The following is a 24,203-nucleotide window of genomic DNA, read 5'->3' on the forward strand; positions in this document are numbered from 1 at the left end:
CCTGCGCATGTTTGACCTCAGGGCCCCGTGTTTCTGTCCCGAGACCAGACTCTGGGGTGATGGGGGGCAGGACGGAACACATGATGGAGAGTCTGAGAATGAGCTCCAGCACAGCCACGACCTGGCCAAGTCTTACCATCATTTTTTTTCTCTCTCTCATTTTTACTCAAGTATAAAAAGAATAGAGTTGGGGGGGGGGGTTGAGATCAGATAGAAGAAGGAGTGTTCTCTGCTTTATGAACAGAAAATACTTTACAGATGCCAATTGTTTGGGAACCTGTCAAGCAGTGGAAGAAAGGTAGGTTACAGACACCCAGTCTCGACAACTCACATCTCCGAGCCTTGCTTTTCCCATCTGAAAAATGGGGATGAACTACCACCCTCACGGGAGGACCAGAGGCACTGAAGAATACCAAGCGCAGGCATGGTTGATCTGGTCTGTCCCTGCACATGAGGGTTGATTTGGGCCTGTATTCGGGAGATTGGGACATAGGGACGAGGGAGGCAGTCCTTCAGTGGACAGATGGGCTTCTGTGATCATGGCTCCACATTCCACAGGCAGCCATTCTGTGCAAGGGGGACCTGTTCTCTCCCTCCTCCTGCCCACCTGTGCATCTGTCCACATCTGTTTGTCCATCCACCCACCCATCCATCCATTCACCCACCACCCATCGTCTATCCATCTGTCTGTCCATCCATCCGTCCATCCATCCGTCTACCCAACCATCTGGAAAACAAGTGTGTATGAAGGGTAGGAAAGAATTCACATTTAGACTGAATCCCAAACAAAAGGCAGGGAGAATGAGCAGGGACACCAACCGCAGAGGCGCACACCCCATTCACCCTAGCCTGCCACTCATAGGAGGCTGGAACTGTAGGGCCTGGACACCTGTGGCTCTGTGCTTCGTGTCCTGTTCCTCCAGCCAACTCTTTCTCTTTCCCTAAAGATTTGTTTATTTATTCATGAGAGACACAGAGACACAGGCAGAGGGAGAAACAGGCTCCATGCAGGGAGACTGACACGGGACTCGATCCTGGGGCCCCAGTACCACACCCCGGGCTGAAGGCAGGCGCTAAACCGCTGAGCTGGTTTATTCCAGCTGGGCATTCCCAGCCAGGTCTTTTGGTTCTTCTTCCTTTCAACTTACATCAGTGACGTGGTAATGCATTCTCTTTAAAACGCTTAGTACAGGTAAGACTTAAACCTCCAGGCTCCTTTCCCCTTAAGACCTTTTTCTTTGCATTTACACACATGTAATGTAAGGAAACATGGGCCTGATGCCATTTTTACATCAAATGTCCCACTGATGAAGCTCCCTGGGCTCCCCCAGCAGTGTCCCTGGCGTGCATGCATCAGCACATGGAGAGCCACCTCCCCCTCACCGGCAGGTGTGTCAGCACAGATGCTTGAATTTATTCCCTCCTTTTCCTGACGGTGGACACCACTGTTCCTGGTTCCCCCCACCCCGCTCAGCATCCTCCTCTGCCTTCTGAGCCTCCACCTCCCTCCTGTCTTGCATCCTCTCAGATCTTGCACCCTCCTGCCTGCTGCTGGGCCTCCTCCTGGTCCCCCTGCTCCCCTTCCTGCCTCCTTTCTGACCTGGGCTGAGAGTGGTCTCCACCCTCTGACTTCCCCTGACTCCCCAGCCTTCCCTTGGGCCCTTGACCCGCTTCTGCCAGGGATTTTCCAGTTGTGCACGTAGGTGTGGGGGTATGTGTGGATGTGGATCTGTGTACAGACCTGTATGTGTGTATACGCGCTGCCCGTCTGAGACACTGCCCGTCTGTGTGTGCACGCGTGACCTCCCTGCTTACTGACATCTCCCCACCCCCACCACCCAGTGCCCTGTGCACATCCAGCCACCCAACCAGAAGTCAGCCCTTGTTGAATTAAAATAGGGGCCTGTCAGTTCGCCTTGTGTCCTCATCACCATACTCCCGCTGCAAGGGGTCGCTCTGACCACTGTCTAGGGCCACCCGTATAAGCCACCTGACGCAGCCCTTGGCAGATGAGAGTGTAGAGCACAGAGCTGGAGGGCGCTGCCCGCGGGGACGCCTCGGCCAGGTTCCAGCGGTCACCAGCAGGTGGCAGCAGCAGCCCAACGGCTCTGGTCGCGGCTGGTTCACTTGCTCTCCCGGTGTCCGGTGTCCGCAGCAACCTGTCCAGCTTCGCTGTTGAGATCAGGAAAAACTTGCTGGGACTGGGCCAGGGGGAGCGGTTGACTCGTCCACAGAAATGACGATAAAGCAATAACAACGCTCTCTGAGCACTCGCCGTGTGCCCGACACCATTCTTGGCCCTTTACACAGATTAACTCCTGCCGCGCTGCTCAGTATGCCCATTTGTGTTTGAAGGAACTGAGGCACAGAGAGAGAAAGTAAGTAACTTCTGCAAGTTGGCAGCGGGTGGGTGGATGTGCTGGCATGCCAGCTCAGGCCGTGCAGCCCCAAAGCCTTCCCCCTCACGCCACTTGCCAGAGGCGGGGTTTGCTCTGGGGTGAGCAGCTGGCGTTACGCTAGGAGGAGACCCCTTAAACTGCAGAATGAGAAGGTTTCTTCCCTGGGGCCACCAATGTTAAAAGAAAATCCCTCAGATCCATTGCCACTAGGGATGGGGGAAAGACCCCTTCCTGCCCCATGGTGTGAGGAATGGGAGAGGTCCCTTTGCTCCATATAGACTGGCAAGGAGGCCCCAGTCTTCACCTCTGTGTCCCATTATCAGGCATTTCCAGGTCCGGGGCAGGTGGCTCCCTCCTGGGCCCAGTCCCCTCCTTCCTCTCTGCCTGCTGCCTTATTACTGATTGACTCACACATCCATCCATCCAGCATTTGCTGAGCACCTGCTATGTGCCAGGCACTGTTCTGGGCTCTGAGACACAGCAGCAAATAAAACAGACAAAACCCCCGTGCTAGCGGGATCGACAGTAAACCCGACAAATCCGTAAGAGACCTAAGTTAGAGCTTAATATTATGAGGGAGAAAAAAACAAAACTAAATGAGTGGGGTGTGGTGGTTTTGAATGAGGGGCCCCGCGGAGGTCCTGCAGAGCTGACTCCTCTTGTTATCCTTTCGTGGCTTGATGTTTCCTGACTGTTACCTCTTCCTCCTGTTCTCCAGGTGTGATGGGCTCCCGGGAGGCAGGTTGCACGTGTTCACTGCTCTGTCTTTCCTGTCCCTGGTTCTCTGATGATGCTCCTGGGCGGCTGCCCTGGAAATGTGCCACACATGGTGCCAGCAGCCAGTCCCCACACCCAGTCCCAAGTGGGAGAGCGGAAGAGGCTTCCCCTCCAACAGGGAATCCTAGAGGAAGACACCCAGCTCTGCTTCCTTGTGTGTGGGCCTCAACCTGGGTGAGCCATTCCTCCCAGACACAGAGTTCCTCCCAGCAAGCCCAGGGGCTGGTGGCTGCCCCCACTTTAGGAGGAGGAAATTGAGGCTCAGAGACATCAGGCAGCCGGCTGCCCAAGGTCATTCATGAGAAGGGATGGAGCCTGGTCCCCTAGCCCCTTTGAATGTGGTCCTTCCTCAGGTTGGGAGGAGAGTCCTCCTTATGCTAGGACACTTCCCGCCGCAGGTGACACAAACCCATCTCGGACCCACTTAAGCAAAAAGGGGAAACTCGCAGCTGATCAGCCCAGTCAGGACAGGCTGGGTTATGCGGTGCTAACAAACAGCCCCCAGCCCTCGGTGGGTTACAACAGGGATTTATCTCTTGGTCATGATACACGTCCATCTTGGGTAAACCAGAGGCTCTGCTCTCTGCATCGCCTCACGCCAGGACCCAGGCTAATGGAGCAACCACCAGCTCATCTGTCACAGTGCACGGTGGCAGAGAGGAACAACACTCCAGAGGACATCACGATGGTCAGGTACCTGCTCTGGTTCAGAAGTGAGACTTAGCACTTCTGCTGACAACCCCCTGGCTAATCCCGGGGGGAGAGGGGGGACAGAAGACGAAGAGCTGCAAATATTTGGTGAACAGCATAATGACTTCCACACTCATGTACCTCAAAAGTCCAGGGGGATATAGTTTCAGGCATGGCTGGATCCAGGAGCTCAAGAGATATTACCAGGAATCTATCTCCATTCTCAGCTCTGCATTCTTATATGTTGGCCTCCTCCCAGGTGAGCTGTTCTTTCCTGGTGCCCACAACCCCAGGCTAGTCCATCCCTACCACTGAGCAGTCCCAGCAGAAAGAGCGCATGGACCGGTTCAGGTCATGTGTAGGTCTCAGAACCAGTGGTGTGGCTGGGGGCGGGGGTGCGCAGAATGCTCTGTCAGCCACTCCCAGCTGCCCCACAACGATGCTGCACGGACAGAAGCAGCAGGCACCTCATGGGCGTTTGCTAAGACTTTGTTCCCTCTTAACCTTGGCCCCTTTCAGCAGAGCAAGGGGAGGAAGAGCTGCATTTGGGGTCAGGAGACTGGAGTTCATGTTCTGGGATCTTTAATCTGTTACGTGACCTCAGGCAAGCAAGCCCCTGCCCGTTGTGCCCCTTCACTTCATTTGTCACACGGACAGCCCTGCCCTCTCAGCCCCTGCAGATGGGAGAGAGCTGGCCCAGGAGTAGAACGTGGCTTCCATGCACCTGGCGTTGCTAACCATCCTCCTGAGTCTTAGGAGACTCATTAGCAATTCTAGCCTGGACTCTGGGGGGCCAAAGATCCACCTTCCCCATCTCCAGGCTCTCCTCTCCGTCGTCACACCTCCAGGCCCAGCTCAAGTTCTTCCTTCCGCCCAAAGAGCTGGTGCAGCTAACAACTCTGATTCCTTTTTCAAGGTCCCAACAAACACCACCTCCTCCCTGAAGCCCACCAGCCCCTCCCGATGCCCCTCGGGGCTCCCATGAGTGACATGACATGCTGGGGCTGGCTCGGAATAGCCAGGAGAGCTGATGACACACATCTCCTCCCAATCACACTTGAGTTGTCAGGTTGGTAGCTCGAAATGGGCCATGGTGGAAGTGTCTACACCGTGGAGGGAAAGCACACACAACACACTACAAATAGGGCTTGAGTGCCTTCTACGTGCCGGGCTGGAGGGAGGGCAGTGAACAAAATAGAGGACATTGTTGCCCTCATGGAACATCTGTTTGACTTACGAGCTTGGTATCTAGCAGCTGTTTCCACCTGTCCATCAGCGCTCTCCCTTCTCGCCTTTCATTCTCCATCTATCCATCTGTCCGCCCACCAATGCAACCACGGGTCCCTCTGTCATCCACCCACCACCTCCTGCTAATCCACCCTCCCAGGAAGGCCAGCTCTTGCCTCCGTTTTGCACCTTGCAGATGAGCTGAGTCCCCTACAGAGATGGAAGTGATGGGTCCTCATGTCTGGTCCAGGCCAGAGCCCCCCACCAAGCCCCAGGCCTGGCATCAGCGTCCCGGGTGTCCCCTCCCCTGTGCCCCGGCCCAGAGCTCCGTGCACGGAAGAGCTGAGCTCCCTCCCCCAGGGAGCCGGCGGTTCAGGTGGCCTCTGGAAACCACTGCCCCCAAGAGGATGTGGAAACCACAGCACACCTTGGCCCAGTGTCCCCAGAGTGACGGTGGGGGATGGTGAGAGCTGCTCCCTTGTGCAAGAGCTCCCATGTCAGACTCAAGCTCCCATCTGAGCCTCACTCTGGTCCCAAGTCAACAGCCCCACAGTTGAAACCATCAATGTTCTAGAACTTTCAGCACCAAGGACTCTCTCAGGGACTTCCCCCCAACCACCCCATTTTACAGATGAATCACAGTGAGGCTTTTGGCAGGACTGACTTCCACCAACTTGTAGCTCAGACTCACCCAAGAGGAGAGACAAACCAGAGCTTTCTCCTTCAGGTCCTGCCCGGCAGCCTGGCCTCCTGGGAGAAAGATGGGCCAAGGCAGTTCCAGGCCAGGGTGGGGATGCCCCCTGGGGCTCCGAGAGCGAGAGCTTTGGGCTGGCTCAATTGGATTCTCTGCCTCCTTGACCCTGCTTCCTGGTCTTGAAAAAAAACGCCTGTGAAGGTGAGCACGCTGATAGGGAAGACAGTCTAGGTTCTTGTTTTGTTTTGTTTTGTTTCGTTTTTTTTAAGTAGGAGCTGCATGCAACCCGTTAGCACTGAGGTCTAGCTCCTGTCCAAAGCTGATGTTCGGTTAGGCACCTTCAAATGTGGCTAAGATGTATTTTCTTAGCTTTTAATTCACATTTGAACAGACTCTCTGGGAAGTCGTCAACAAGGGGCACCTGGGTGGCTCAGTTGGTTAAACGTCTGCCTTTGGCTCAGGTCATCCCACCCCAGAGCCCTGGGATGGAGCCTGGCATCGGGCTCCCTGCTTAGCAGGGAGCCTGCTTCTCCCTTTTCTCTCCCTCTGCCACTCCCCCTTCTTGTGCTCTATCTCGCTATCTCTGTCTCTCTCTCTCTCTGAAATAAATAAAATCTTAAAAAAAAATCTTCAGCAGAAACTTAACTCCTCCCTAATGCCTGGGGATGAGCAAATAAGATGCCAGAGGCACGGAGCGCTGGGTCATCGCCGCTGATTCCTTCTGGCCCCTCCCCCACCACGAGTGCCAAAGGAGGTCTCTTCCCCCCAACCAACGTACCCCAGAACCCCACACAGGGTCTGGGCACGTACTTGTACCCGAGAAGTATTTATTGGGTGCATAGAGGGAATAACCAAGTGAGCAACAGGAACCAGAAAAAGAAATCTTGGCTGGTGGGGGCTGTTCCTAAGAGACGGGCTGACTTGAAGCCTGGAAACCCCCCGGGGTGCCCATCTGCAGGACGGGCAGCCCACTGGCGGGCGCCCAAGCCCAGGCTGGTTTCTCACCCCCGCCCACCTCCAGCACAAGCCTTGATCTGGGCCCCAGAAGGAAGAAAGCTGCATTTATTGAGGGTCTGCTCTGCTGCAGCCTGTACAGTGGGTGACCTCGCCGATTTCTCCCCAAGGTGCGTCATGCCACCTGCCACCCCAACACCGAGTCCATACAGGAAACTCCAGCCCAGAGAAGGGAAGCGGCTTGCCCAAGTTGGCTCAGTTGGGATCCACGCCTAGGTCCACAGGCCCCACAAACCTTTCTGCAACCCAGGGTCACAGTGAACTCACCCCAACCTCTTCCCCTCCCCCTGAGGAATGAAAAGGCTCCTGGAGGCAGGATCTGCAGGGCTGGGACTGGTGCCCATTGCAGGTGGTGCCCTGGTCTATGCAGGCCCTGTGGGCAACACTGGACCAGCCTCTCAGCATGTGACCTGAGGGCTGCCCCTTGTCTGGAAAGGAGGGAGGCAGGCATCGTGTGCACACAGTGCCAGTAACACACACTTCTCACATTTGTGCACACAGGGAGCTCCTGTAGACACAGACACAGGTGGCCTTGGGCACATGGTATCACCACGGGCATGCTCCATGTCCACGGGCACATGTGTTGCTCACACACACAGACACACCGGTGTGCACCTGGGTCACACATGCACACTGTCAACCAGGCTCAGGGGCCCTATCTTCACCGCACAGCCCCAGGGACCCCATCTCTGGCTCAGGACCCAGTGGCTCAACCAGCTCTGGACAGCCCGTCAGCCTCACTCGCTGGCCTGGGGCCCAGGTCCCTCAGGTGGAGGGGCCATGACCACCCACTGGCGGAGGTAGCTCCTGGGGGGCCCTTCATCCCCAGCACTGGTGAAGTCACACTCCACAGGGCTCCCACAGTCCGAGCCCGCGAAGCCACTGTCGAAAGTGTCCATATCCAGGCCGGCGGGAGGTGAGCCCGCTTCACTGTCCGATGCCCCTCGGGGTGGCCTGCCGCTCCAGGGCAGCCCCGGAGTCCAACCTGCCTCGTCCTCCAGGGGCAGCTGTAGCCTGTCGAGGAGGCTGCCCGGGGGGCCTCCCAGCCCGGCGAGGCCACCGGTTGAGACGCAGCCACAGGATAGGACCGTAGTCCCTGTGTCCAAGAGCGGATCCTCAGTGCTGGAGCCGGGCTCCAGGCTGGCATCCAAGTTCAGGGCTGGGTAGCCGTCAGCCCCACAGGTGCAGGACCACGCACACGGCCCCTCTGTGTCTGCCACGGTCACCGTGTCAATGGACACAACGCCGTATGGCCGGTCCCTCTCCTGGCTATAAGCTGAGCCACCCACGCTGCTGGCAGTGGAGGGGCCTGGGACCCAGAAGCCCCCCAGCTCGGGCCCCCCGTCGGCTTCCAGCAGGTCCAAGGGCTCCGGCAGCTGCGTGGACTCCAGCCCCTTGCTGGCGCTCTGTGCAGGGCAGCAGTAGTACAGCTCCAGGGAGGAGAGCGCCTCGGGGCTCCGGGGGCCCAGCTCCAGGCTGGAGGCGGTGAAGCGTGCACCCACCCATTTCTGTGAGGGAGGAAGGGGGGACAGTCATGACGGGATGGGTGCAAGGAGGGTATGGACAGACACAGAGACACCACGAGGGGAAAAAGAGAGTGCCAGGGGTCAGAACCGTGGTGCGCCCTTATCCAGGGACGCTCCTCACCACTGTCCCTCTGTCCACCTGCAGGAGGAGCCACAGCCCTCCGTAGCCTGCCCGACAATCCATGCTCAGTGGCCTGGGGTCTGCATAGGGCCTGGGTCGGGGGCCAAGCTTCCTGAGCTTATAGGGACATAGGGGGCGGGAGGGCCTGAGCTCTGGGTGACAGAACCACCACTGGCCCCCTGTTTCATTTCCTCTGGGACAGTCCTTGGAAACTAACATCCTCCTGCTGGTGTCCCCACCAGAGTGGACACTTGGCAGGGGCAGTAGCCTCAACTAATCCTTCTGGTCACAGCTGTATCCCTGGGGGCTCACAGGGTGCCTCAGTTTGTAGGTACCCAATAAATGTTTATTGACCAAATGAACACGAGGAGTCAATCAGTGACAAGCCACTTAGAAAGGCCTCCATGTGCTTGGTGGGTAAGGGATGTGAGGCGACAGCGGCCCCCGCGCCCTTGCTGGCCAGGGGTCCCAATCATGACACAGGTCCCCATCTGACAGTCTCAGGCAGTGAAACCCCCTGAGAACCAGAATCCCCCTCGTTTTGAGCCTAGTGCCTCAGAAAATATCTGAGGGCAGAGACGTCTGGGTGGCTCAGTGGTCGAGCATCTGCCTTCAGCTCATGGCGCGATCCCGAGGTCCTGGGATCGAGTCCCGCATTGAGCTCCCTGCAGGGAGCTGCTTCTCCCTCTGCCTGTGTCTCTCATGAATAAATAAATAAAATCTTTAAAAAAAGAAAAGAAAACATCTCAGGACCCCGATGAGGCCCCCCATCTGCCAGCAGCGCCCACTCCACAGGCTGTAGTGAGGAGCAGATGCGTTCACATCTCTGACGCTCCCCGCAGCGTGCCAGGCACCCGGTCCGTGAGCATCGGGGAAGTAAACACCAGATCGTTGTGGTCTCTGAGCTTCCGAAACGGTACAGAGGAAGCAGGAAAGTCTCTCTCCCGGGGAGGGGGGGTCCAGGCTGCTCCCCTGCTCCCCGCTCTGAGCCTCCGTCTCCCCAGGGTGCCCTGTGGATGATGGAGCAGCTCCTCCCTGGGGGGCGGGGGGCGATCAGGGTGGAAGGGGCAGAAGGCAGAGGGCGCTCGGTGCAGCGCCGGGCAGACAGCAGGAGCTCAGCCGGGCTCTGGTCCGCGTTTCCTGACATCCAGGCTCGGCTGGAGTGGGCGGGCTGCCCCCTCCCCTGGCCCCACCAGTCACCACATCCTCTCTGCGGCGGGCCCTCCCACGCTGGGTGGGTGTTGAGCGGTAAATGGGCACAGACAACCGTGGGTGCCGGCGGGTGATGGGTGGTTGGGGCTCGGCAGGGGCGTAGTTTGCAGGTGGGGCCATCCACACCCTTCCCAGAACCTGCTCCGTCTCTACCTCCCTCCCAGGGCTTCTGACAAAGGACCAGGAGGCCGGTCTGTGGCTCCAGCGACCACCCGGCCCGCCCCCTCCCCCAAACGACGACGTCCGGTTGGGAGACGCTGCCTGATTCTGTGTCATTCTTATGCCAGTTCTGCCCCCACCCGGATTATTTCCTGCACTTTGCAGGTGCGGAGCCCGGAGGCCAGGCTGGGGCCTGCAGGGTGCGGCTGGGGTCCTGGGGCGGTGGAGCTCAGCTCCCAGAGGGCAGAGGCTCCGCGGGCGCGGCAGGGGCGGGCGGGCACTCACCTTGAAGTCCCCGCTGTGGCCCACGTAGAGGGGCTGGAAGAACTTCTGCGGGCTGGGCACCTGCCCCCACACCTTCTTCCACAGCCTGGGGGGTGGAGACAAGGTGAGCCCTCACCGTCCCCGCAGGGGGAGCAGCCTGCACCCCCCCAGCTCAGGGGCTCCCCAGCTTTGTCCTGCAGGAGACTCGGCCCCTCCCAAAGCTCACCCATGCACCTCCCTCCCACCCCTCTGCCCCGGGGCCTCAGTTTCCACATCCCTAAAATGGGGGCAGCAAGTCTGGTGAGGGTGCCTGGGGGTTGAGTGCTTGGCTGCCTGTTCCGTGCTGAGCCTCAACTTCCTCCTCTACAACTGAGGATGAGCAGACAGCCAGTTCCACGGGGGCCGTCTGCACAGCACCCCAGGACCTCGACAGCGCCCCGTGATACTCATTATCATTCGGATCGCTCTCCCTCCCCCTCTAGCCTCTCTGCCTCGTCTTTGCCAAAACCTCTGAATGAAGATGAACAAATTGTGCTGATCCCCTCCCCTCCCCCCACCCCACCCCACACACCCCCTTCCCAGGGCTCAGCAAACCCTGGCTGCAGCGCTTGCCTCCAGGGGAGCTTTAGGTTATCATTTTAATCAGTGGCAACATTCAGCAGAAACCCGGTATATAAATGGATGAAAGCAAGAGCCCTGGTTGGAGCAGAAGGGCGGGGGTGGCAGGGTGTAGAGGATCACACCAACCCTTTGCCACCACCACCGCCCCCACCTCGTGCCCCTTGGGACTCAAAGCATAAAATTCGCTGGACAAGATCATAGCCCAGGTCCCTGTCCTGAGCACGGGCTCAAAATCTACTGCCTCGCTTCAGAGCTGCGCAGCCTCGGGCAAGCTCTCTGAAAACTCCGCAGCCCTTGGCCTTCCCCTGTCGCCCAGGGGAGGGGAGTACCAGATGTCCAGCTCATGAGGTTGGGTGGGCGCCCTGCACGGTGCCCGGTAAACAGGAGCTGTTTCCCATCACCGTCATCGCCATTATCAGTGTCTCGACGCCAGGTTGTGTTCCCCCAACCCTGGGCGGCCCCAGAGAGGCTTGTGGCCCAGCCCCACCCGCTCCCTGCCTCCCTGCCTCCCTGCCTCCCTGGCTCACCTCCAAGGCAGGTGGATCTTCAGGCCTAAGAAGACGAGGATGGGGAGTATGATGACCAGGAGGAGGTAGAGCAGGTACGTGTGCTGGCTTCCCTTTATCTCTGGGAGGGAACAGACACTGGGTAACGTGGAACCAACCTCTAACCAGACGCCACGTGGGGCGGGTGCAGTGGGCACGGGGTCCGGGCAGGTGCCTTGCAGTGAGGTGGTCTGGGTTCCTGCTCCCACCCCCACCCCAGGCAAGTGACACTCCAACCCTCTGGGCCTCCGTGTTCCCACCCGCAAAATGGAGATGGTCGTGCACGGAGTTAGGAGGAGCAGCAAGCGCCCCGCTGGGAGTCACGCCTACCTTCCGGCTGGGTGTGAAAGGTGACAGAGTCACTCCACTCGCTCCAGGTCCCCTGGAAGTTGGAGCCGGGCTGGGGCCCTGCGCGCACCTGGAGCTCGTAGCTCGAGTCACCCTGGAACTCCAAGGGGAGGAGAGAGACGCTTCTCGAGTCCACGGAGATCAGCTTTCTCCCCGGGCTCTGCCGGCACAGGGAGAGGACGCCGGGTCAGGACCAGCCAGGCCAGCCCCCGCCTCCAGCAGAAGCACCACGAAGGGGTCGCGCGTCCCCTGCCAAGTCCCCACTCCCGCCACAGGACCCAGGCTCAGCTTGAGTCGTGGCCACTCGGGTGTGGGAGGTTCAGAGCCACGTGCGCCGCCTGAACCTCGTTTCTCTCTGACCGACCCCAGCTCTCCCCTCACTGTCCCGGCTGGGGCCCTGCCCTGCGAGGACCTGGATGGTCCCGGGAGCAGGATGGCCCCTCCTGGGAATCTTTAACCAACAGCATTCCAGACAGTGGACACTTTGTGGACTGTCCCTCTGTGCACCTTCTCAAGAGCGGGCATTTCTGGAAGCCTTCGACCACAGGCATCTCAGCCGTGGATACCTCTGGAAGTCTTCCACAGGGGACATTCCAAACAGCCGCATGTATGAAATGCTTCAACTGGGCCCGCCCTGAAGGATGGATCATTCTAGAAGTCTTTGGCCACGACTGTTCTGAATTGGGGGACACTGGGGAACTCTCCACTGCTCTAAACAGGAGGCTGGGGATCCCTGGGTGGCTCAGCAGTTTAGCGCCTGCCTTTGGCTCAGGGTGAAATCCTGGAGTCCACAGGATCCCCTGCAGGGAGCCTGCTTCTCCCTCTGCCTGTGTCTCTGCCTCTCTCTCTCTCTCCCTCTCTGTGTCTCTTATGAATAAATAAATAAAATATTAAAAAAACAACAACAACAACAAGGAGGCTTCTAGAAGCCTTCACCTTGGAAACAGTGGTCCCTCTAACACTGGACTGTCTTCACCTGGAGGTCTTCACCTGTGACCGTTCTAAGGCAGGTGGGAAGGCTCCAGATCACCCCATTTCTGAAACTTGGTCTACTGAGACTGTTCGGGACTCCAGGTGGAATCTGAGGAAGTGACACCCCCTTCCTCTCTGGCAAGCTGATCCAGGAACCAGGGGCAGGAAGGAAAGACTTTTAAGGGGCCTCCTACCCCAGGCGTGGGAGGGTGGACAGCTAGGGAAGGTGCAGGGGGGCGGGGGGCTTCCACCCTCCGTGGATCCTTGGTTCCATTCTCTGCTCTGAGTCACCAGCTCACCCGTGTCTCTGACCCCCCTCCGCACCACCAGCGCCCCGGATGCTCAGCACTGCATGCTGTCTCTCACCCCCTCCCCACCAGGTCTCCCCGAGCCTCACCAGAGCCCAGGAGCGCCCCTGCTTCCTGTACCGTAGCTCATACTGCAGCTTGCCCTTCAGCGCGTAGGAATTGTAACTGGAGCTCCAGGAGATGTTATAATGTCCCGAGAAGGTCACAGTCACGTTGAAAGGGGGGGACGGCTTGACTTGAAGGAAAAAGCCAGAAAGATAAGGAGTGAGATGGGGCAGCAGCTGAGAAGGATGTGGTGGCAGGAAATGCCCCTATGCCCTGACCCCCTGGATCAGAACCCGGGAGGGACTCTGGTCGAGGTAGCCGCTTTCTCCAAGCCTCGGTTGGTTCATCGGAGAAATGAGAAGTTGAGACCACACTGGACCTGCAGCCCTATAGGGGCAGGGCTGGGGGGTGTAACAGAAGTGGGTGAGGCAGGTTTGGGGTCTGAGGACGCGTAAGAGGGATGCCACCACTCAGGCTGGGCGGGACAGCAGACCAGGGTGGCCAGAGAAGAGCAACCTGGAATCCCAAATAGGGGGAAGCTCTCTCAAACATTAAAGTTAGCTCGAGGGGTGCCTGAGTGGGTGAAGCATCTGCCTTCAGCTCAGGTCCTGGGGTCCTGGGATGGAGCCCCGCATTGGGCTTCCTGCTCATGGGGGAGTCTGCTTCTCCCTCTGCCTCTGCCACTCCCCACCTCTTATGCTCTCTCGCTCTCTCTCTCTGTCGTGTGCATGCTCTTTCAAATAAATTAATTAATTAAAAATCTTTTAAAAAACCAATAAAGTTAGCTACTAATCCAAAAACTGGCTAAGCAACATGTGGGCCAGAGGCACTGTTTCTGCATTTCTGTTCTAAACGATGACATCATTTTCTTTCAGAGGCAGCTTCCCCCAGAAGCCAAAAGATGCTGATTAGCATAAATGCTAATGAGATTTCCTTAATATTAATTAATGCTAACGACAAACGCCAGCCCTCCTGAGCTCTCTGCAGGGTCTGCAGAGCAGAGCACTCAGACCCTCCTCACTGGCCACGTGTGAATTGGTGTGAGGGTTCTCCCAGACTTCTGGAAAGTGCAAGAGGCGGAGGCCTGAGTCACATCACCACACCCTCCTGGGTGCTTCCCAGGCAAAGGTCAAAGTCAGGCCTCCCATTCTGCTCTATCCCAAACTTGTTTCGTGAATAGGATATGACATGTTATATGTCTTCATTTCCTCTCTTGTAAAAGGGTACCAGCTCCTCTTTCATGGGGTGACAATTCTCGGGGACCAGCTCAGTAGCAGGAGGTCCCTTCAAGGAGAGAGAAATGACAGGTTCCTGGCCCCCCCAATCCCACCTTCTCTCCTTCTTCCACCGTATTTGCCAACATCTAACATTTTCTGCATTTCCCCGTGTGCTCCTGTTCCCCCTCTGCCCCTTCTCTGGGATCTTAGCTGCTTGGGGCCGAGGATTTGTTCTCCTGGGTCAGCGCTGCGCCCACAGCTCCCAGGACAGAGCGGGCACACACCAGGCCCTGGAGAAATGCTTATTAAATCAACCAATGAATCTTTCAGGGGTTTTGCAAAAAGGAACTCTAAAGCTTCGCTGCCTTTGAGCCACGGGTCCTTTTGGACTGGACTCGTTCTTAAACCCTCTCTGTCTTCCCAGGCTGGGCGAGCTCTCAGTTTCCCCCTGTGGCCTGGGCTGGGTGGTGTGAACCAACTGGGGGAGGAAGCCAGATGTTTGTGGAGCCCGGCAGGCATCGTGAGAGGCAGGTGCTCAGCCCAGGGAGGCCCAGTGCCCAGGAGGAGGAAGGGGCCGGAGCCACATCTGGGCAAGGGCGCCTCATATCCCTCATGGTGAAGGGCAACCATGTGACTTGGAGCCACCTGTGCAGTGTCAAGGCAGCTCCTTCTCTGCCCTGCACTCTGCTCTGCAGGGGAGGGGCGGGGATGCTGCCCCCCACCGGGCTTACCCAGGAGTGCGCCCCTGCTTCTTGCGATTGCCACGCCTGGACCCAAATGGCCAAGTGAGCATGTGTGCGCACCTGTGTGTGCACGCACCTGCACGGGTCCGAGAGAAAATGTGAGCATCTGTCTGTGCTGTCTAGGCCTGGAGTCGGCAGGACATCTGTACCTCTGAGGGTGTATTTACGCATGTGTGTGCATGTGTAGGAGACTGGGTGTGTCTGGGTATGCGTGAAGCTTTGCTCACACCCTCTGTGAGCACACCCTTTGTGCTCACACCCAAAGTGGCACAACCCTGGCCCCCCAGAGTGTGACTGACAGATGCCCTCTTATCATCTTGCCCCACCGCTGGAAATCTGGGGACACAAAGTCCCAGACCTCAGAGGCTGAGCCTCCCCAGGGGCAGGCCTCTCTTAGCCATCTGCTTGCATGCCTCTGGGCACGGGCGTCTCACCCCCTCCCTGGACACTCCACTTTGGGCACATGCGTGCGCACACACATACACACATTCACAGCTGCTTCCTGTGCCCTTCCGTGCCTCCTCCTGGCACTTGACCCACAGAAACAACCGCTTCCACCGGCCAGGCCTCCTCCCTCCAGCCTGGAGGGAAATTCTAGGCCTCATTGGCAAGCTAAGAAGCAGGAAAAATCCCAGGGGAGGTTTTCTCTTGTGACGTGGCCTCCCCACCTTGCCTCACACTGGGGGCAGGAGCCCAGAAGGGCCCTCACTCTACAAATCGTGAGCCAGTCCAGGGCCACAGCCAGCCGGCTCCGGAGCCCCAGGCCAACTCCGTTTCACGCCTCTGTGGCCTCTCTCTGGTTAAGGCCCAAATCTAGTTATCAACCCACCGCACCGCACCGTAGTCGCGTGTCTATAGAACAAACGCTAGGGGGAAGCCAGCACACGGGACAGGTCACTTCTGATGATGGGGGACGGCTGGCCCGGGAGCATGGGGCTCAGCCCCCACTTGGGTTCCCCTCTGCTCTGGGGTCCACAGAATACTCACTGCTTTTAGCCAGGACAAAGCTGCCGCACTCCTGGGAGTAATTGCCAGGCTGGTCTGTCACGTTGACACTGAAAATGTCGTCGGCCATGAAGTGGAACACATCCATGTGGCACATGTACTTTGCGTGCGTGGCGTTGTGGGTGGACCACTGGAGGCTGCAGGAGGTGACTTCGTCCTCCAGTTCTCCATATGGGTCTTGCCTTCAAGGACAGAGCAGCCAGTCACGGCTGGAGGCCGGTGGGGCTCAGCGCAAGTGGCCAGGGCAGAAACCCAGAATCTCGGGGCTGGGAGGGATTGGAGGTGAGACTGGGAGGCTGGAGGCGGGGGTCACTCGGTCCACCAGCACTTTCCAGGGAAGGTATTACCCTCCGCCTCCCGAAGCATCCCTGATGGGTTGCGTCCAGGCTTGGCTTGCATGCCTCCAAGGAACCGGGAACTCACTACCTCACATAAGGTAGTAAACTCTCAACTTTGGAAATTTGGGCCATTCTTGCCTAGACTGAGCCTAAATCTGTCCTTGTCAATTCCATCAACTAGATCACTGTCCTGTAGGAAGGATGCTAAGCATTTCAGGTCTCCTTCCTCCCTCTTTCCATCCAACATCCAGTGAATACCTAGTGGAGTACCTGGGTTGAAGGCCAAGATGAGAGCCAAATGAACCTCATCCCCTGCACCAGGTGAAATTCTAGGGAGGCTGTTGGTATGGGGTTGGGGCAATACTCTGGCCTTTTCATTCCCACTGGGTGTTAAGTGATGGGTTTTGAAGTATGTATAGGAGTTCAGCAAGTATTTATTTCTCTACCTACACTTTCAGACTCTCAACATGACTACCCTCCAAGGCCAATATGGACATGTAGACTCTGTTCTCTGCTAAATATTTGTTAGAACAGAAACTTCCGCTCAATCAATGCAAGCCTCTTGCATAGGAGCCAAGGGGACCTTTAAAAACTCTGCGTCACTCCCACGCCTAAAACCCTCCAGTGACTGCTCACCACCCACAGTGAAATCTGCCCTCAGCCTTCCTCTCACCTTCTTTGCTTGTTATTCCCTCCCACACTGACTCACTCCACTCTGGCCACACTGACTTCCTCGATATTCCTCAAACTCATCAGCCCTTCCCTTCCCCGCCCCCAGGGACTTCGCACAGGCAGTGCCCTCTGCCTGGAATGCTCTGCCCCAGCTCACTGGCTGCCTCCTTCTCATCCAGAGAGGCCTGCCCAGACCACCCGCCCCCGTGTCACTTGCTCAGGACCCCGTGGCCCATGTTCCTGTTCTTTTTTTTTTTCCATGTTCCTGTTCTTTATAGCACTCATCGTCATCAGAAAGTATCTTGATGGCTGCTTATGTGTTTATTATCTGTCTCCCCAGGCACCCCCCACTGTAGAGCTCCTGGGACCTCACTGGTCTGCCCCCAGTGCCGGCAGGTGTCTAGCAGGAGGTCAATAACCATGTTCCGAATGAATGTATGAATGAACTAGTGAGGAGAGAGGAAAGCCAGCTATCCTTTATCCTGAGCAGCCTATGAATAAAGGTTCTCTCCTTGGTTAAGTTCTGTGCAGGCTCCTCTGAGCACTCTCCTGGACGAGGCCCTGACCTTTGGGCTTCCGGGTCATCTCTGCACTAATTTTGACAAGACTCCTGCTAAGTCAGGTTAGCCAGCATCCCCTGCCCTGGATGTGTGAGGAGGCTCCTTGCCCTCCACTTCATCCCCCAATGACGTCTGACCAACCTGGGCTGCCGTCAGCAAGAACTGGAGCACCTGGGTGGCCCAGCGGCTGAGCATCAGCCTTTTGCTCAGGTTGTGATCCCAGGGTCCTGGGATCAAGTCCTGCATCTGGGTCCCCATAAGGACCTGCTTCTCCCTCTGCCTATGTCTCTGCCTCTCTTTCTGTATCTCTCATGAATAAATAAATAAATCTTAAAAAAAAAAAAAAAAAAAAAAGAACACTGTGACATGTAGCCAGACCTCCCTTCCCCTTGACGTGTCCTCTTGGTAACTCCCATCCACTGACCCCACCCTCCCCCTTGGCTCTACATCCCCCCTTTTTCCTGGTCGTATTTGAGGTTGAGCCCAATCTCTCCCCTGACTGCAAAGCCCCATGCAGTGGGCCTTGTGCCCCTGGCAGTGGTCTTGAGTAAAGCCTCACGTCCCTGTTCTTTAACAATGGACTAAAAGGGGCCTGTGGATTTTGGAATCAGGCTGCCTGTGTTTCAATCCAGTTCCACCATTCACTGGCTGTGTGAGCTTGGGCGAGTGGCACAACCTCTCTGAACCCCAAATGTCCCCATTTGTAAAATGACAGTAATAATTGCGAGGAAAGGAAGTGATCGTTCCTAGGAAGCACATAGCAAGGTGCCCGGGATGTACTGAATGCTCAAAAAACAAATCATACGGGAAGGAGTCTGGCTGTCCACGGGTCTCAAAACCACAGGTAGGGCTGGGGCACCTGGGTGGTTCAGTTGGTTCCAGATCGGGTCATAATCTCGGAGTCGTGGGATCGAGCTCCACGTTGGGCTCCACAATCAGCACAGAGTCTGCTTGGCTCCTTCTGCCCCTGTCCCCCCTAACCCTTCTCTAAAACGAATGAATCAATCTTAAAAAAAAAAAAAAGCCACAGTTAGGGCTATGTGGGCAGGAGAGTATGGCCTTTGGAGCTGACAGAACTGCCCCGTGGCCTCTCAGCTGATGCTCTAGACAAGGGCCGTGAGCCGGGGCGGGGAGGGGGGTGTAAGACAGGCAGGGCGAGTCCAGCTCACAGCCTCTCCTGGGGCAAAACCAAATGCTGATGGTGAACAAGCCTGAGAACCCTCAGGAAGTGGCAGCTATTATGTTTATTGCTAAACTGTCTGCCGGGCACATCGAAGGTCCAACGCGGTCTGTGGCCTTCTGTGGTTGGTCCTGCTTTGCCCCAGCCCCCCAGCGGCCACCCTGAGCAGCATCCCCAGGGCTGGTGAGGGCCAGCCACTTACCAGGTGAGGGTGAGGTTGCTGGGGTGGATGGTCCCTGTCTCCAGGGTGCAGGTGACTGTCTGGAAGTAATCGGTGTAGCAGACGAGGTCTAGGCAACCCCAGGCTGGAAGATGAGGGGAGAGAGAGGCCGTGGTGGGGTCTGGCCAGAGGCTTCATGGTGCCTCACCCTTTCCCCTCCTCGGGGGCTGGAGGGTGAGAGGAGGCAGGGGTTCCAGGGCCAGGCCGAGTTTGGCAACCCAGGGGCAGCTAAGATGTGGACTCGGGGAAGGGCGTCCCTGCCACCTGGGAATTCCTGGTGTGACCCCCGTGTTTCAAGGCTGGCTACAGAGACAGGACACTATGAATGTGAAATGTAAGGAACTAAGTGGGTCCCCACCTCAGCACTCTCCACCCACCAAAGCCAGCATGTGACCACCAGCTCTGCGTCCCTCCTGACCAGTGTCCCCCTTGGTGGCAGGTCCTGAACTCCCCAGCTGCAGGGCGAATCTGCAGCCCCCTGTCAGGGATTCAAGAAGCCATCAGAGGCACTGCTGAAAGCCCCGACAAGGCTGGGGTCCTCTGCTTCACAGCAGCTGGCCGAGCCAGGACACGGACCTCAGGGAGGCCAGAAGTGCATGGAGGGAGTAAGAAAACATCCCCAAACCAAGAAGCCCTCTAAAACTTTTGCTGAAAAATCTGTATTAGTGTACTGGCCAGCACCACTACTGCCAGGTGACACCGGGAGTGCTCACTCAGGCCATTATGTTGGGAGACTTAATGCCCTCCCACCCTCAACATTAATGCTTTCTGTTGTTCTAGAAGTAGGGGGTGCAACCATAAATCTAAATTTGTGGGATCCCTGGGTGGCGCAGCGGTTTAGCGCCTGCCTTTGGCCCAGGGCGTGATCCTGGAGACCTGGGATCGAATCCCACATCGGGCTCCCGGTGCATGGAGCCTGCTTCTCCCTCTGCCTATGTCTCTGCCTCTCTCTGTCTCTGTGTGTGACTATCATAAAAAAAAAAAAAAAAAAAAAAAAATTTGTGTCAATGTTCGACAAAATAAGTTTAACAAGTTTTAGCTTCGTTTTGTTCTGTAAGATCAAGTACCAACGCTGAGATTTCTCCCCCACTCCCCTTCAACTATTTACCAGAAATCTGTTCCCCTTTTTAAGTGAAGTCATCCTTAGTGGCTTTTTCCTATTTTCTCCTGACTAATGAAGATCCAAGCGGTGGTGCTGTGTTCCCTTCCTGTGCCTCACTTTAGGTCAGAAGCTGGATTCAGAACCAAGAGGACCATTGCTGGAAATGTCCTTCGCCGGCTGCCGCCACCGTTTTATAGACAAGAACCTGGAGGCTCTGAGCCTGGGCCATACCTCCGGTCACTCTGGGGCTGGGCTCCTGAGACTCTCACCCAGGAAAGAAAATCTCAGCTGTGCTACTCGTTGACATCCGTGCGCACAGCAAACATCACTAATCGATCACGGCACTCCCTCCTTTGGGCAACCCTCAGAATCCTCCTCAACACAGGTCTCCTTGCAGCCACCACCAAGGGATCTGAGTTGTGACAATGAGTCCTGCGCTAGGAGGAGGCTTCCCCTGGGAGGAACTCAGGGCCTGTCGGTGGGCACAGGGGGCCAGTGCAGACACTTGGTGGAGAAAGAGGACTGATTTTGGTGAGGCTTTAAACCGGGGGCTGCAGGAGCAACCACATGGCTGCAAATTCTCCTAGTTTACACCCTGGTTGTTCTCCGTCAGGGTCCTAGAACTTGGAGAGGAGCTGCTATTCCCAGCCCGGCTCAAGGTCACCAAGGGCTTGACAAGGTGTCCTCAAGTGAGCACCTGGTGTCACTATGGCATGGGCCACACGGGGCCATGGGGGGCGCGGAGTGAGTGACGCTCAGAGCCCAGTGCAGCAGGGGCTTGTTGTCTGTGCCCGCAGGGGTGGCCCAGGACCGAGTGCTGGCCGCGCAGAAGGGGAAAATAAAAGAGCCAGACATCTGCTTCCTGAAGAAGCTATTTGAGGCTCTGGGCCTTTCGGTAAAAACCAGAGAAAACTGCAGAGTCAGCAGAGCAGCGGCCGAGGGACCCCTGCCCCCAGTGTAACCCCGATGAGCTTGTATGCTGCGTCCGCCTCCTCCGGGAAGGCTTCCCAGGCCTCTGAGACCTGGCTGGGCACCCAAGTCCAATGCCTGGCCTTTCCCAGCTGGGGCTTCTAACTTCATCCTCTGGTGCCCTGTGGGTGCCTTCCAAGGTTTGGCTACTTTTGTCTCCCGCATGCCCACCCCCACCCCCCAGGGCCTGCTGGGGATTCTGTGATTGTTGACAAACATCTCCTAGGAGAGTCATTGCACAAAGAGAAATTGAGGTTAGACCAAAGGCAGGACTTCCTCCCTCTGAGGGCTGGAAGCCAGGCCAGGCCGAGAGCTGTGGAAATGGAGGTTCCAGTCTCTCGTCCCCGCAGTGAGTGAGCCGTGAAGCCCCCAGCTCGTGGTCTGGTCCATGTGGGACTCACATGAGCCACTGCTGGCTAACGGGGCTCCCAGGTGGGACGGGTTCTAGTTGATGGGGAACTGGCCAGTCCAGCCCTCGTGCACAGAGGCTGCAGCCCCCCGCCCTGCGGGCCCTGGCCCTGCCCCGGAGCCTGCAGGCCAGCCTGGCCTCCTCCCCACCCGCAGACCTGGAGCAGCTACTCACCTCCCTGGAGCATCAGCAGGAACAGAGCGGCTGCCCCGCCGCACAGCATGCTGACTCTCGGGTCCTGGAAGAGACGCGCAGGGAGAGGGAAGACCCGGGCCTCCGAACAGCCTCCCCTCTGGTCCTCTCCCTCCCTTGGAAGACTTGCCTCAAATTCTTGGAAAAACAAGAGTTGGAGCCCTTGGATGCTCCCAAGGATTCCTGCCCCTTAGAAATGGCTGATTTTCCCCTGGACCCTGTTTCTCCCACCTTCTTCCTGTCTCCTAACACAGTCCCAAATAAGAGGTGAATTTGTTTGTTTATTTATTCATGAGAGACACAGAAAGAGAAGCAGAGACACAGGCAGAGGGAGAAGAAGGCTCCCTGCTGGGGAGCCTGATGTGGGACTCGATCCCGGGACCCTGGGATCAGGCCCTGAGCTGAAGGCAGTTGCTCAACCACTGAGCCACCAGGTGGCCTGAGAGGTGAGTTTAAAGAGGGAGGAGCTAGCTGCTCTCCTGTCCCTGGAAGCCTATGGATGTAGTGCTGTGCATGAGATGAAACATGGGCATTTACCCATCTGAAAAAAAAGAGAGTCAAGGAGGCAGGGAGGGGAAGCTGGCATGGAAAGTGGTATTTGAGAAGCAGAGATCTTGAGTCCTTTCCACAAAACACCTGTGTTGACGTTAGCCCGGCAGACTGGCTTCTTATTGAATAACAGATCCAAGGTTAGCCCACAAAGAAGACCCCTATGAATACTAAGGTTAGCCGGATATCTGAGCCCAGGTTAGCGAGCCCACTGGAAAGCATATGGGGAGCCCCGGAGGGACCCCGTGGAGGCGAGCCTGACTCCCTGATCTGGATGAGATGCAGGAGAGGCCTCTTTGGAGAAGAGCACGGACCTGCCAGGGAGGAACAGACGCTGGTGTCTTTGGCAAAGGTGTGACCCACCAGGCTGGCCACACCAGACTCTTGTTGGCACTTTGCCCACTGTACCCCAGTTCTGTGTCTGCTTGGGGGAGGTGCCACTTAGAGGGGGGGTATCCACCTCCCCAGGCCCAGGAGTCCCACCCTGGTTACTGACTGGCTCCTGGTTACGGGATTGGAACTGGAACTGGAGCCTAAGGGAATGACCCATGCAGGAATCAAGTCACAGGCATGGCTTCTCCCAGACACCGTCCCTGAGCCCACAGTGGGAAGACCTCCACAACATACACACACCTGGGTTCCCCCAGACCCTACTGTGGCCACACTGAGAGCTCCCTCTGAGTTCCTAAACAAGTCACCAAGGAAGCAGTGGTGAAGCACACCCAGAGGTTCAGATCACCAGCTGTGTTGCTCTGGGCCCATCACTTCTCCTCTCTGAGCCCCGTGGAGATGGTAAACCCTGTTTCCCAGATTCTTGTGAGAGTTCAAGGAAGCATTTTGCAGAAAACCCTGAGCACAGCCCCTGACACATAAACACTCAACAAAGAGCTGTGATGGATAGAGAATTTAGAGCACCAGAAATAGAGGGGCCCCAGAATGATCTAGCCAAGAGGTCCCTAAATTTCTCACTTCCAAAATGTTGGCCATATTTGTAGATCATGGTGTACTATTATTTATTTAATGTTTTCTATAAATAAGCTCATTTAAAAAACCTAACTGGGGCAGACTGGGTGGCTCAGCGGTTTAGCGCAGCCTTTGGCCCAGGGCCTGATCCTGGAGACCCGGGATCGAGTCCCACATCAGGCTCCCTGCATGGAGCCTGCGTCTCCCTCTGCCTATGTCCCTCCCTCCTCTCTCTCTCTCTCTCTCTGTGTCTCTCATAAATAAATAAATAAAATCTTTTTAAAAAATAAAAAGATCTAACTCCGCTCTCATTCCAAGCAATAGTATCTATACTGTGTATTTTTTTCCCAATACACCTAAAAATGAGTAACATCGCTACTAAAATAATGTTGGGGCAAAAACCTTTTAAACTGACATTAAGGAACACTGTTCTTGCCTGGCCTCAGCCCTGGAGGACCCCTGTTATCACACTTCGAGGATTTACTTCCTGTCACAAGAGGTGGGGTTCATATCTGCCCCTCACTGGCATGTCCACACCTCTGCCCCCAGCCCCAGTACAAGGCCTGGCATAGCTCTATCTATGTCACTCCCCAGAAGCTCCATCTGGACCACAGGATAAAGCACCACCTCCCTTGCCCAGATTCAAAGCTCTCCACCCCTCCAAACTCCTCAGCTCTGCATAGATGACACGCAGGTGCCTGATGATAGAAGAGATGCAACTGCTGCTTCTGTCTGCCTGGCACCTCTTCCTCTCTTATGAAGAGCTTCTCCAACTGGAGCTGTCCCTGTGTGGTCTGTGTGGAGAGGACTAGAACCTCAGTTCCACAGGTGGGCACCTGACTCAGCCTTGGCCAAGACAGCACCCCACCAGCCTGGCCACATGGAATGGATCAGGGATGGACATCAACCCAAGCAAAGTGAGTGAGAACAGTCTGGGGATTTTCCCTAGAACTCCAGTAAAGAGGGACTTTTTTGGCTGCCTGCTGGAAGCTAGTAGCCATCTTTGTCACCATTTAGGGAAAGCCTGCCTGAGATTTTCTCGAAAGCTGAAAAATACAGACCCAGAATCCCCATGGCATTATTCGAGGACCTGGATCCAGCCGTATCTGATGTCCACACCTGGACGTTTCATTTACTTGAGTTAAAAACCAAAACTAAAACA

The 24,203-nt window shown here is 56.6% G+C and overlaps 1 protein-coding gene across 1 annotated transcript in view; it reads right to left on the bottom strand.

Annotated features, from left to right (window-relative positions):
• Window positions 1-6,597: 6,597 nt before the first annotated feature.
• The window catches only part of IL21R (interleukin 21 receptor), a 36,598-nt gene continuing 18,992 nt past the window's right edge, over window positions 6,598-24,203 (bottom strand). The window contains exons 2-9 of the mRNA XM_026011058.2: window positions 21,512-21,575; window positions 18,840-18,942; window positions 15,870-16,069; window positions 12,967-13,112; window positions 11,580-11,757; window positions 11,232-11,331; window positions 10,105-10,189; window positions 6,598-8,309 (exon numbers count right to left, since the gene is read on the bottom strand). Of these exons, the coding sequence (XP_025866843.1) occupies window positions 7,539-8,309; window positions 10,105-10,189; window positions 11,232-11,331; window positions 11,580-11,757; window positions 12,967-13,112; window positions 15,870-16,069; window positions 18,840-18,942; window positions 21,512-21,560 (1,632 nt within the window). The 5' untranslated portion in view covers window positions 21,561-21,575 and the 3' untranslated portion in view covers window positions 6,598-7,538. The remainder of the gene's footprint in view (window positions 8,310-10,104; window positions 10,190-11,231; window positions 11,332-11,579; window positions 11,758-12,966; window positions 13,113-15,869; window positions 16,070-18,839; window positions 18,943-21,511; window positions 21,576-24,203) is intronic.

Source organism: Vulpes vulpes, chromosome 3 (genome assembly GCF_048418805.1).
Source record: "Vulpes vulpes isolate BD-2025 chromosome 3, VulVul3, whole genome shotgun sequence".
NCBI lineage: Eukaryota > Metazoa > Chordata > Mammalia > Carnivora > Canidae > Vulpes > Vulpes vulpes.